This window comes from Coregonus clupeaformis, chromosome 2, assembly GCF_020615455.1.
Source record: "Coregonus clupeaformis isolate EN_2021a chromosome 2, ASM2061545v1, whole genome shotgun sequence".
In the NCBI taxonomy this organism is placed as follows: domain Eukaryota; kingdom Metazoa; phylum Chordata; class Actinopteri; order Salmoniformes; family Salmonidae; genus Coregonus; species Coregonus clupeaformis.
In genome coordinates this window covers 10403795-10417217 of record NC_059193.1, presented here as the reverse complement: position 1 = coordinate 10417217, position 13423 = coordinate 10403795, and the positions used below count along the sequence as shown (strand labels likewise).

General features: G+C 47.2%; 1 protein-coding gene across 1 annotated transcript in view; it reads right to left on the bottom strand.

Moving 5' to 3' along the window:
• Window positions 1-2850: 2850 nt before the first annotated feature.
• gpc3 (glypican 3) overlaps window positions 2851-13423 on the bottom strand; it is a 329459-nt gene continuing 318886 nt past the window's right edge. The window contains exon 8 of the mRNA XM_045205789.1: window positions 2851-3032. Coding sequence (XP_045061724.1) covers window positions 2851-3032 — 182 coding nt within the window. The remainder of the gene's footprint in view (window positions 3033-13423) is intronic.

Below are 13423 nucleotides of genomic sequence, written 5' to 3'. Positions count from 1 at the left end.
GCTTGATGGTGCCCCTTGCTTAGTGGTGTTGCAGACTCTGGGGCCTTTCAGAACAGGTGTATATATACTGAGATCATGTGACAGATCATGTGACACTTAGATTGCACACAGGTGGACTTTATTTAACTAATTATGTGACTTCTGAAGGTAATTGGTTGCATCAGATCTTATTTAGGGGCTTCATAGCAAAGGGGGTGAATACATATGTACGCACCACTTTTCCGTTATTTATTTTTGTGCATTTTTTGAAACAAGTAATTTTCTTCATTTCACTTCACCAATTTGGACTATTTTTGTATGTCCATTACATGAAATACAAATAAAAATCTATTTAAATTACAGGTTGTAATGCAACAAAATAGGAAAAATGCATACTTTTGCAAGGCACTGTATGTAAACCTCCGACTTCAACTGTAGATGGTTGAAGAGAGAGGAGAGAGGAGAGAGGAGAGAGATATAAGTGTGAAGAGAGAGGAGAGAGATAGAGTGGTGAAGAGAGAGGAGAGGGGAGAGAGATTGGAGGGTGAAGAGAGAGGAGAGAGATAGATGGGTGAAGAGAGAAGAGAAAGATTGAGTGGTGAAGAGAGAGGAGAGAGATAGAAGGGTGAAGAGAGAGGAGAGAGATAGAGAGGTGAAGAGAGAGGAGAGAAGAGAGAGATAAAGGTGTGAAGAGAGAGGAGAGAGGAGAGAGATAGAGATATAAGGGTGAAGAGAGAGGAGAGAGATAGAGTGGTGAAGAGAGAGGAGAGAGATAGATGTGTGAAGAGAGAGGACAGAGGAGAGAGATAGAAGGGTGAAGAGAGAGGAGAGAGGAGAGAGATAGGAGGGTGAAGAGAGAGGAGAGAGGAGAGAGGAGAGAGATATAAGGGTGAAGAGAGAGGAGAGAGATAGAGTGGTGAAGAGAGAGGAGAGAGATAGATGTGTGAAGAGAGAGGACAGAGGAGAGAGATAGAAGGGTGAAGAGAGAGGAGAGAGATAGAGGGGTGAAGAGAGAGGAGAGAGAGAAGGGTGAAGAGAGAGGAGAGAGATAGAGGGGTGAAGAGAGAGGAGAGAGATAGAGGGGTGAAGAGAGAGGAGAGATAGAAGGGTGAAGAGAGAGGAGAGAGATAGAGGGGTGAAGAGAGAGGAGAGAGATAGAGGGGTGAAGAGAGAGGAGAGATAGAAGGGTGAAGAGAGAGGAGAGATAGATGGGTGAAGAGAGCGCAGAGAGGAGAGAGATAAAGGGGTGAAGAGAGAGGAGAGAGATAGAAGGGTGAAGAGAGAGGAGAGAGATAGAAGGGTGAAGAGAGAGGAGAGAGATAGAGGGGTGAAGAGAGAGGAGAGATAGAAGGGTGAAGAGAGAGGAGAGAGATAAAGGGGTGAAGAGAGAGGAGAGATAGAAGGGTGAAGAGAGAGGAGAGAGATAGAGGGGTGAAGAGAGAGGAGAGAGATAGAGGGGTGAAGAGAGAGGAGAGAGGAGATTGGAGAGAGATAGATGGGTGAAGAGAAAGAGTAATGGCAGCACTAAACCAGAATGGGAGGAGGCCAAAGGGAAGGGAAAGGCCATGGTCACATGGTCACTTAGTCACATGGTGCAATGGGTTTATCTAGAGCAGTTGGATGGCCGGGCAGTCGAGAACAAAGGACATCCTATTCAACAAGCAGAGTTTTAAACAGATTGAGAGGACAGTTCCTTCACAAAGAGCTGACACAGAAAGTCCCGTGAGAGGGACGGGAGAAGGAGTGAATCCAATATCTTGCTGTGCCATGTCAGCTTTGGACGAGTCATTGAACTGTTCTGTACATGGGAGGCATCAGTAGTAATACCATCATAATACTATCAAAACAATGTCTGACTGTGTTTGTGGAATCTCAGAATCAGTCTGCTGTAAGCGCCAGGGATGCATTATATATATATATTTTTTTTTTTTTGAGGGGTTGGTTACAGCAGAAGACACATTTCCGTCTCTTAAAGAGAGAGATAGAGAAGAGAGGAGGGAAGAGAGAGGAGAGATAGATAGAGGGGAGCGAGAGAGAGAGAGAGAGAGAGAGAGAGAGAGAGAGAGAGAGAGAGAGAGAGAGAGAGAGAGAGAGAGAGAGAGGAGAGAGATAGAGTAGAGATAGATGGGTGAAGAGAGAGGAGAGAGGAGAGAGATAGATGAGAGAGGAGAGAGAGATAGAGGAGAGAGAGAGGAGAGAGAGAGAGGAGAGAGAGATAGAGGAGAGAGATAGATGGGTGAAGAGAGGAGAGAGGAGAGAGATAGAGGGGTGGAGAGAGAGGAGAGAGGAGAGAGAGTTAGAGGAGAGAGGAGAGAGAGATAGAGGGGGTGGGGAGATAGGAGAGAGGAAAGACGAGAGAGGAGAGAGAGATAGAGGAGAAAGAGAGGTGGAGAGAGAGTAGAGAGGAGAGAAAGTTAGAGGAGAGAGAGATAGAGTGGTGGAGAGAGAGGAGAGAGGAGAAAGTAGAGAGGAGAGAGATAGAGGGGTGGAGAGAGTGGAGAGAGGAGAGAGATAGATGGGTGAAGAGAGAGGAGAGAGGAGAGAGATATATGGGTGAAGAGAGAGGAGAGAGATAGATGGGTGAAGAGAGAGGAGACAGGAGAGAGATAGATGGAAGGCACGGGAGGCCTCAGTAGTAATGCCATCTTAATACTGTCAAAACAATGTCTGACTGTGTTTGTGGAATCTCAGAATCAGTCTGCTGTAAGCCCCAGGGCTGCACTATATATATATATATATATATATATATATATATATATATAGGAGTGGTTGGTTACAGCAGAAGACACATTTCCGTCTCTTATAGATTAATAAATTCTTCTTCTTCTGAAAGCTGTGGGTGAGAAGCAGGGATGGATCACTGATTACTGGTCACTGGTGTCCAAGCAGCAGCAGGAGGAGGGAGAGGGTCAGAGGGAGAGACCCATCCAGGTGACTCAGAACCAGGACAGCTGCAGACGAAGAAGGCCGTCCCGCCCTGTCCGTAGCGAGCTGAGGGGTCAGCAACTGGTCATGGAACGTGAAGTCATCCATAGCCAGGTTATCTGCCAGATCTAAGACAGAGATAGACCAGGAGACAGACAGACAAGGATATAAAAACAGACAGACAGACAGACCAGGAGACAGACAGACAGACAGAGAGAGAGAGACAGACGAGTAGACAGACAGACAGACCAGGAGACAGACAGTCAGACAGACAGACCAGGAGACAGACGGAAAGACAGACCAAGAGACAGACATACAGACCAGGAGACAGACAGACAGATAGACCAGGAGACAGACAGACAGACAGACCAGGAGACAGACAAACAGACAAACCAGGAGACAGACAGACAGACCAGGAGACAGACAGAAAGACAGACCAGGAGACAGACAGACATACACATAGACCAGGAGACAGACAGACAGATAGACCAGGAGACAGACAGACAGATAGACAGACAGACCAGGAGACAGACAGACAGACAGACAGACAGACAGACAGACAGACAGACAGACAGACAGACAGACAGACAGACAGACAGACAGATCAGGAGACAGACAGACAGATAGATAGACCAGGAGACAGACAGTCAGACAGACCAGGAGACAGACAGAAAGACAGACCAGGAGAAAGACAGTCAGACAGACAGACCAGGAGACAGACAGAAAGACAGACCAGGAGACAGACAGACATACAGACCAGGAGACAGACAGAAAGACAGACAGACAGACAGACCAGGAGACAGACAGACAGACAGATAGACCAGGAGACAGACAGACAGACAAACCAGGAGACAGACAGACAGACATACAGACAGACAGATCAGGAGACAGACAGACAGATAGATAGACCAGGAGACAGACAGAAAGGCAGACCAGGAGACAGACAGACATACAGACCAGGAGACAGACAGAAAGACAGACAGACAGACAGACAGACGGACAGACCAGGAGACAGACAGACAGACAGACAGACAGACAGACAGACAGACAGACCAGGAGACAGACAGACAGACAAACCAGGAGACAGACAGACATACAGACAGACAGACACACCAGGAGACAGACAGACAGACAGACAGACCAGGAGGGAGACAGACAGACAGACCAGGAGACAGACAGACAGACAGACAGATAGACCAGGAGACAGACAGACAGACAGACAGACCAGTAGACAGACAGACAGACAAGGAGACAGACAGACAGACAGACAGACAGACAGACAGACAGACAGACAGACCAGGCGACAGACAGACAGACAGACAGACCAGGAGACAGACAGACAGACAGACAGACAGACAGACAGACAGACAGACAAACAGACAGACAGACAGACAGACAGACAAACAGACAGACAGACCAGGAGACAGACAGACAGACAGACCAGGCGACAGACAGACCAGGAGACCAGAGAGGAGTGGGAGAAGAATGAGAAGTATTAGAGACACAGGAAAGAGTGTACATACAAATTATTAGAACAAACATTGTCACTCATGTTCAATAACACATGTTGTATGATGTTGAATAACCCATGTTGTATCATGGTGAATAACCCATGTGGTATGATTAAGCAATAAGCCACGAGTGGGTGTGGTAAAGTGCATTCAGAAAGTATTCAGATCCCTTGACTTTTTCCACATTTTGTTACAGCCTTATTCTAAAATGGATTAAATTAATGTTTTTCCTCATCAATCTACACACAATACCCCATAATTACAAAGTGAAAACAGGTGTTTAGAAATCTTTGCAAATGTATTAAAAATAACAAACAGAAATACCTTATTTACATAAGTATTTGGACCCTTTGCTATGAGACTCGAAATGTAGCTCAGGTGCATCCTGTTTCCATTGATCATCCTTGAGATGTTTCTACAACTTGATTGGAGTCCACCTATGGTCAATTCAAATGATTGGACATGATTTGGAAAGGCACACACCGGTCAAGCGCTATGACGAAACTGGCTCTCATGAGGACCGCCACAGGAATGGAAGACCCAGAGTTACCTCTGCTGCAGAGGATAAGTTCATTAGAGTTACCAGCCTCAGAAATTGCAGCCCAAATAAGTGCTTCACAGAGTTCAAGTAACAGACACATCTCAGCATCAACTGTTCAGAGCGGACTGTGTGAATCAGGCCTTCATGGTCGAATTGCTGCAAAGAAACCACAACTAAAGGACACCAATAAGAAGAAGAGACCTGCTTGGGCCAAGAAACACGAGCAATGGACATTAGACCGGTGGAAATGTGTCCTTTGGTCTGGAGTCCAAATTTGAGATTTTTGAGACGCGGTGTGGGTGAACGGATGATCTCCGCATTATGTATTTCCCACCGTAAAGCATGGAGGAGGAGGTGTTATGGTGTGAGGGTGCTTTGCTGGTGACACTGTCTGTGATTTATTTAGAATTCAAGGCACACTTAACCAGCATGGCTACCACAGCATTCTGCAGCGATACGCCATCCCATCTGGTTTGGGCTTAGTGGGACTATCATTTGTTTTTCAACAGGACAATGACCCAACACACCTCCAGGCTGTGTAAGGGCTATTTGACCAAGAAGGAGAATGATGGAGTGCTGCATCAGATTACCTGGTCTCCACAATCTCCCGACCTCAACCAAATTGAGATGGTTTGGGATGAGTTGGACCGCAGAGTGAAGGAAAAGCAGCCAACAAGTGCTCAGCGTATGTGGGAACTCCTTCAAGACTGTTGGAAAAGCATTCCAGGTGAAGCTGGTTGAGAGAATGCCAAGAGTGTGCAAAGCTGTCATCAAGGCAAAGGATGGCAATTTGAAGAATCTCAAATATAAAATATATTTTGATTTGTTTAACACTTTTTTGGTTACTACATGATTCCATATGTGTTATTAGTTTTTATGCATTCACTATTATTCTACAATGTAGAAAATAAAGAAAAACCCTTAAATGAGTAGGTGTTCTAAAACTTTTGACCGGTAGTGTATATGAGGTCCCACAGTTGACAGTGCATGTCAGAGCAAAAACCAAGCCATGTGGTTGAAGGAATTGTCCATAGAGCTCAGAGACAGGATTGTGTCGAGGCACAGATCTGGGGAAGGGTACCTAAACATTTCTGAAGGTCCCCAAGAACACAGTGGCCTCCATCAATGGAAGAAGTTTGGAACCACCAAGACTCTTCCTAGAGCTGGCCGCCCGGCCAAACTGAGCAATCGGGGGAGAAGGGCCTTGGTCAGGGAGGTGACCAAGAACCCAATGGTCACTCTGACGGAGCTCCATAGTTCCTCTCTGGAGATGGGAGAACCTTCCAGAAGGACAACCATCTCTGCAGCACTCCACCAATTAGGCCATTATGGTAGAGTGGCCAGACAGAAGCCACTCCTCAGTAAAAGGCACATGACAGCCCGCTTGGAGTTTGCCAAAAGGCACCTAATGGACTCTCAGATCATGAGAAACGAGATTCTCTGGTCTGATGAAACCAAGATTGAACTCTTTGGCCTGAATGCAAAGCGTCACGTCTGGAGGAAACCTGGCACCATCCCTACGGTGAAGCATGGTGGTGGCAGCATCATGCTGTGGGGATATTTTTCAGTGGTAGGGACTGGGAGACTAGTCAGGATCGAGGGAAAGATGAACGGAGCAAAGTACAGAGAGATTGATGAAAACCTGCTCCAGAGCGCTCAGGACCTCAGACTGGGGAGTCAATGGGTCTGAATACTTTCCGAATGCACTGTATATGGCCAACATACCACGGCTAAGGGCTGTTCTTATCCACGACACAACGCGGAGTGCCTGGATACAGCCCTTAGCCGTGATGTATTGGCCATATACCACAAACCCCCGAGGTGCCTTATTGCTATTATAAACTGGTTACCAACGTAATTAGAGCAGTAAAAATCTATGTTTTTATATACCACGGCTGTCAGCCAGTCAGCATTCATGGCTCGAATCACCCAGTTTATAATGTTGAACAACACCATGATGTATGATATTGAATAACCCATGATGTATGATGTTGAATAACCCATGATTTTGAATAACCCATGATGTATGATATTAAATAACCCATGTTGTATCATGGTGAATAACCTATGTGGTATAATGTTGAAAACCCATGTTGTATGATGTTGACTAACCCATGATGTTTAATAACCCATCTGGTATGATGTTGTATTATGTTGACTAACCCATGATGTTGAATAACCCTTGATGTTGAATAACCCATGTGGTATGATGTTTAATAACCCATGTGGTATGTCCAACCTTCGCGTGATGCCTTATGCAGCTGTAAAAACAACATTACATAGGAGGAACAGAAAACAAAACTTGCCCTGCCCACAGAGGCCATATATTTTTTTACGTTGACATTTTAGTCATTTAGCAGACGCTCTTATCCAGAGCGACTTACAGTTAGTGAGTGCATACATTTTCCATATACTGTGTAGGAGCCGTTTTGGCCAGATTATGTGTATGTTGTCTGCCAAGGGTTATTTTTGTTGACGTGTTATGGACAGCTCTCTCCTGTGCCAGTGGCTTTTCATAGGGAATCGCCACTACATACTGGTCTGGACAGTATATTAGATCTACATTTGTAATAGGTCAAAATGTAATAAGCCCGTGTAGCTCAGTTGGTAGAGCATTGCGTTTGCAACGCCAGGGTTGTGGGTTCGATTCCCACGGGGGACCAGTATGAAAAAATAGGAGCGTCTGCAAAAAAAAAGAGACAAAAAATAAATAAAAAGAATAGCTCCTTTTCACTGGATATAAGCTGTTAAGTCGAGAAGGATTTTCCATTAAGATCTTAAAATATTCATAACAGGCAAACTCATGTCAAATACATGGTAGGCGAAAAGCTCAATATTAAAATCATCTCATCCCTTACCAATGCAAACATCACCATCCACAATCCATACTTTTCCATTTGTTCACATTTCAGGGAGGATGGACTATAACAGCTTATTACACTACCCATCATCATACAGTTGCGTCCAAAAACTGTATATTGGCACCCTTGCACTTTTAATATATAATTGCGTATTTCTTCTCAAATACGTTGAAATTGAAAAGCAACTTTTGGTTTCCACACCTTGTTATTGGATTTTCAATATTGCAGAGCTACATTTTCGGGAAACTTAAGTTTACAGTTTTAATTTAGAAAATAAAAACATATGCCATTGACAAAATTATTGGGTTAGTACTTGGTTGTACAGACTTTGGCCAAGATAACTGCTGACAAATGCTTCTTATAGCCATCAATGAGCGTGCTGCACCTTTCTACAGGCAATTTGGCAAACTGCTCCAATACTTCAATAACTTAATGCTTACCTGCTGCTATCTCTTACACCACTGTTCTTTAACCTCTACAGCTGTTACTGATGCAGAACACTATTTTCCCTCCCTCTCTACATCTCTCGGTCTCTCCTCCCCTCTCTCTCTCACCCTGTCTCTCTCTCTCTTTCTCTCTCATTCTGTGGTGCTTTGTCTGAGAGAAAGCCATGAGGGAGACAGACATATGAAGGGTGAGTGAGTTGTGAGAAAGGGCAATAGGATATCAGTAATGAAGGGCTACTATAGTGAGGCACGCCAGCTTTGTGTGGATCTGTGTCCTGTCAGGCCAGCTGTGAAGCACCTCTCCCGCTCCCAGACACACACACAACCACACACACACACACACACGCACACACACACACACACACACACACACACACACACACACACACACACACTATACCCCCCGAGCAGCAGCGAATTTCTCACATACCTCCCTCTCATTGTCATAGAGCCAAAGCAATACACATGCGCATACACACACAATCACACATACATAACACTCACACACATAACACACATACAGTGGGGAAAAAAAGTATTTAGTCAGCCACCAATTGTGCAAGTTCTCCCACTTAAAAAGATGAGAGAGGCCTGTAATTTTCATCATAGGTACACGTCAACTATGACAGACAAAATGAGAAAAAGAAAACCAGAAAATCACATTGTATGATTTTTAATGAATTTATTTGCAAATTATGGTGGAAAATAAGTATTTGGTCAATAACAAAAGTTTCTCAATACTTTGTTATATACCCTTTGTTGGCAATGACACAGGTCAAACGTTTTCTGTAAGTCTTCACAAGGTTTTCACACACTGTTGCTGGTATTTTGGCCCATTCCTCCATGCAGATCTCCTCTAGAGCAGTGATGTTTTGGGGCTGTCGCTGGGCAACACAGACTTTCAACTCCCTCCAAAGATTTTCTATGGGGTTGAGATCTGGAGACTGGCTAGGCCACTCCAGGACCTTGAAATGCTTCTTACGAAGCCACTCCTTCGTTGCCGGGCGGTGTGTTTGGGATCATTGTCATGCTGAAAGACCCAGCCACGTTTCATCTTCAATGCCCTTGCTGATGGAAGGAGGTTTTCACTCAAAATCTCACGATACATGGCCCCATTCATTCTTTCATTTACACGGATCAGTCGTCCTGGTCCCTTTGCAGAAAAACAGCCCCAAAGCATGATGTTTCCACCCCCATGCTTCACAGTAGGTATGGTGTTCTTTGGATGCAACTCAGCATTCTTTGTCCTCCAAACACGACCGAGTTGAGTTTTTACCAAAAAGTTCTATTTTGGTTTCATCTGACCATATGACATTCTCCCAATCCTCTTCTGGATCATCCAAATGCACTCTTGCAAACTTCAGACGGGCCTGGACATGTACTGGCTTAAGCAGGGGGACACGTCTGGCACTGCAGGATTTGAGTCCCTGGCGGCGTAGTGTGTTACTGATGGTAGGCTTTGTTACTTTGGTCCCAGCTCTCTGCAGGTCATTCACTAGGTCCCCCCGTGTGGTTCTGGGATTTTGCTCACCGTTCTTGTGATCATTTTGACCCCACGGGGTGAGATCTTGCGTGGAGCCCCCAGATCGAGGGAGATTATCAGTGGTCTTGTATGTCTTCCATTTCCTAATAATTGCTCCCACAGTTGATTTCTTCAAACCAAGCTGCTTACCTATTGCAGATTCAGTCTTCCCAGCCTGGTGCAGGTCTACCATTTTGTTTCTGGTGTCCTTTGACAGCTCTTTGGTCTTGGCCATAGTGGAGTTTGGAGTGTGACTGTTTGAGGTTGTGGACAGGTGTCTTTTATACAGATAACAAGTTCAAACAGGTGCCATTAATACAGGTAACGAGTGGAGGACAGAGGAGCCTCTTAAAGAAGAAGTTACAGGTCTGTGAGAGCCAGAAATCTTGCTTGTTTGTAGGTGACCAAATACTTATTTTCCACCATAATTTGCAAATAAATTCATAAAAAATCCTACAATGTGATTTTCTGGATTTTCTTTCCTCAATTTGTCTGTCATAGTTGACGTGTACCTATAATGGAAATTACAGGCCTCTCTCATCTTTTTAAGTGGGAGAACTTGCACAATTGGTGGCTGACTAAATACTTTTTTCCCCCACTGTACATACAGTACACAATCACACATACATACATGCTCCTAAAAGAACTGATAGCAACCAAATTGAATTAGTTGACACACATGATCTGTGGCTAGTTTTGCTCCCTGGTCAGAGAGACGGTTCCTGTAGCTGATCCACAGGGAGGAAGTGGCTGTGATCAGAGAAGCAGGCAGGGCTTTTATGAATACTGGGCTGGAGTAGACTGGGGCTCATCTCAGGAAGAGAGAGAGAGAGAGGCCCCAGCTGTCTCAGGGGTCCCTGATGCCCATAATCCCAGCCAGCCAGCCAGCCATTCCAGCCAGCCAGCCCAGCCATTCCAGCCAGCCAGCCCAGCCAGCCAGCCCAGCCAGCCAGCCAGCCCAGCCAGCCAGCCCTGCCAGCCCAGCCAGTCCAGCCATTCCAGCCAGCCAGCAAGCCCAGCCAGACCAGCCATTCCAGCCAGCCCAGCCAGCCAGCCCAGCCAGCCAGCCAGCCCAGCCAGCCCAGCCAGCCCAGCCATTCCAGCCAGTCCAGCCAGCCCAGCCCAGCCAGCCCAGCCAGCCAGCCCAGCCAGCCAGCCAGCCCAGCCAGCCAGCCCAGCCAGCCCAGCCAGTCCAGCCATTCCAGCCAGCCAGCAAGCCCAGCCAGACCAGCCATTCCAGCCAGCCCAGCCAGCCAGCCCAGCCAGCCAGCCAGCCAGCCCAGCCAGCCCAGCCAGCCCAGCCAGCCCAGCCAGCCCAGCCAGCCAGCCCAGCCAGCCCAGCCAGTCCAGCCATTCCAGCCAGCCAGCAAGCCCAGCCAGACCAGCCATTCCAGCCAGCCCAGCCAGCCAGCCCAGCCAGCCAGCCAGCCCAGCCAGCCAGCCAGCCCAGCCAGCCAGCCCAGCCAGCCCAGCCAGTCCAGCCATTCCAGCCAGCCAGCAAGCCCAGCCAGACCAGCCATTCCAGCCAGCCCAGCCAGCCCAGCCAGCCAGCCAGCCCAGCCAGCCCAGCCATTCCAGCCAGTCCAGCCAGCCCAGCCAGCCCAGCCCAGCCAGCCAGCCCAGCCAGCTCAGCCAGCTCAGGCACTATCGCAACCAGAGGAAGAGGGTGGTAAATAAATAAATCTCCAACGCTGCTGCTGCTGAAAACCTCCTCTGAATTTATTTGCAATTACGACAGCAGTTGAACGCAGGCCAGAGGACAATTCACTTTGTTCTCCTCTATCCTCTGACAGGGGCAGTAGACATTCTTCCAGGCTCTGAAAGGACGATTTGTCATTGCTGGCCAAGGTGTAATTCAATACAGCTTTTATATACACTCTGGATGAGGGGAGGGGTGTGTGTAGCTATGTGTGAATGGATGAGTTAGTGAGGAGTGTGTGTGTGTGTGCGCACACGTGTAGTAACTAGTAAGAACATCAGCTGTGCAAGGCTGGCGTGAGTAAAAAAATCTCAGACAGTGAAATAAAAGGCCTGAAATACATGAAGGAAAAATCCATTAAAAAACAGTCTCTCTCACTAGTTTAAACACTTGTACATGAACGGCACCACAGGCAGGCCTTGTTCGGCTGGCTTGGAAAAAACTCAACTGGGACTGAACATTGCTGATCCCCTGGGACTTAACATTGCTGATCCCCTGGGACTGAACATTGCTGATCCCCTGGGACTGAACATTGCTGATCCCCTGAGACTGAACATTGCTGATCCCCTGGGACTGAACATTGCTGATCCCCTGGGACTGAACATTGTTTATCCCCTGCACTTCTTTTCCAGAAACTAGCCGAGACTAATAATATCCTGTTATAATTAGTGATGAACACCTGTGTGTGTGTGTGTGTGTGTGTGTGTGTGTGTGTGTGTCTTTCTCAGACAGACAGACAGACAGACAGACAGATAGATAGATAGATAGATAGATAGATAGATAGATAGATAGATAGATAGATAGATAGATAGATAGATAGATAGATAGATAGATAGATAGATAGATAGATAGATAGATAGATAGATAGATAGATAGATAGATAGATAGATAGATAGATAGATAGGAAGGGAGAGAGAGCGAGAGAGAGAGAGAGAGAGAGAGAGAGAGAGAGAGAGAGAGAGAGAGAGAGAGAGAGAGAGAGAGAGAGAGAGAGAGAGAGAGAGAGAGAGAAACTAAAAGTCCAGAAACTAAAAGTCCAGAAACTAAAATAAGAGATTAAACAGTTCAGGGAGGAGAGCAGAGCATCTACTGCTAAATTAGAAAGCAGAATGGACACACTGAGTCAGACAAATGATGACCTCCGATACATCTGAGCACAACAAGAGAGGAGCTAGAGCAGAGAGAGAGGTACATTGACACCCTCAACCAACAGCTAGTCCTCTGCATCTAGAGAACATGTCCACCAGCTTGGTACAACACAGGCAAAACCTGAGACCAGCATAACCAGCATGGCCTCCACCACACAGCCTGATGACACTACACCAGACTCCCATACTGCTCCAGCCCAGGTCAACCTACCAGCCTCCCAGTCTGCTCCAGCCCAGGTCAACCTACCAGCCTCCCAGTCTGCTCCAGCCCAGGTCAGCCAACCAGCCTCCCAGTCTTCTCCAGCCCAGGTCAGCCTACCAGCCTCCCAGTCTGCTCCAGCCCAGGTCAGCCAACCAGCCTCCCAGTCTTCTCCAGCCCAGGTCAGCCTACCAGCCTCCCAGTCTGCTCCAGCCCAGGTCAGCCAACCAGCCTCCCAGTCTTCTCCAGCCCAGGTCAGCCTACCAGCCTCCCAGTCTGCTCCAGCCCAGGTCAGCCAACCAGCCTCCCAGTCTGCTCCAGCCCAGGTCAGCCAACCAGCCTCCCAGTCTGCTCCAGCCCAGGTCAGCCTACCAGCCTCCCAGTCTGCTCCAGCCCAGGTCAGCCTACCAGCCTCCCAGTCTGCTCCAGCCCAGGTCAGCCTACCAGCCTCCCAGTCTGCTCCAGCCTCCCAGTCTGCTCCACCCAGACAATCACCCACAACTGCAATCCTTATCGTTTCAAATGGGAAGTTCTTGGTCCAGGAAAGATTATTCCCTAGACACCAGGTGTATAAGTTCTGGTGTCCAACAAC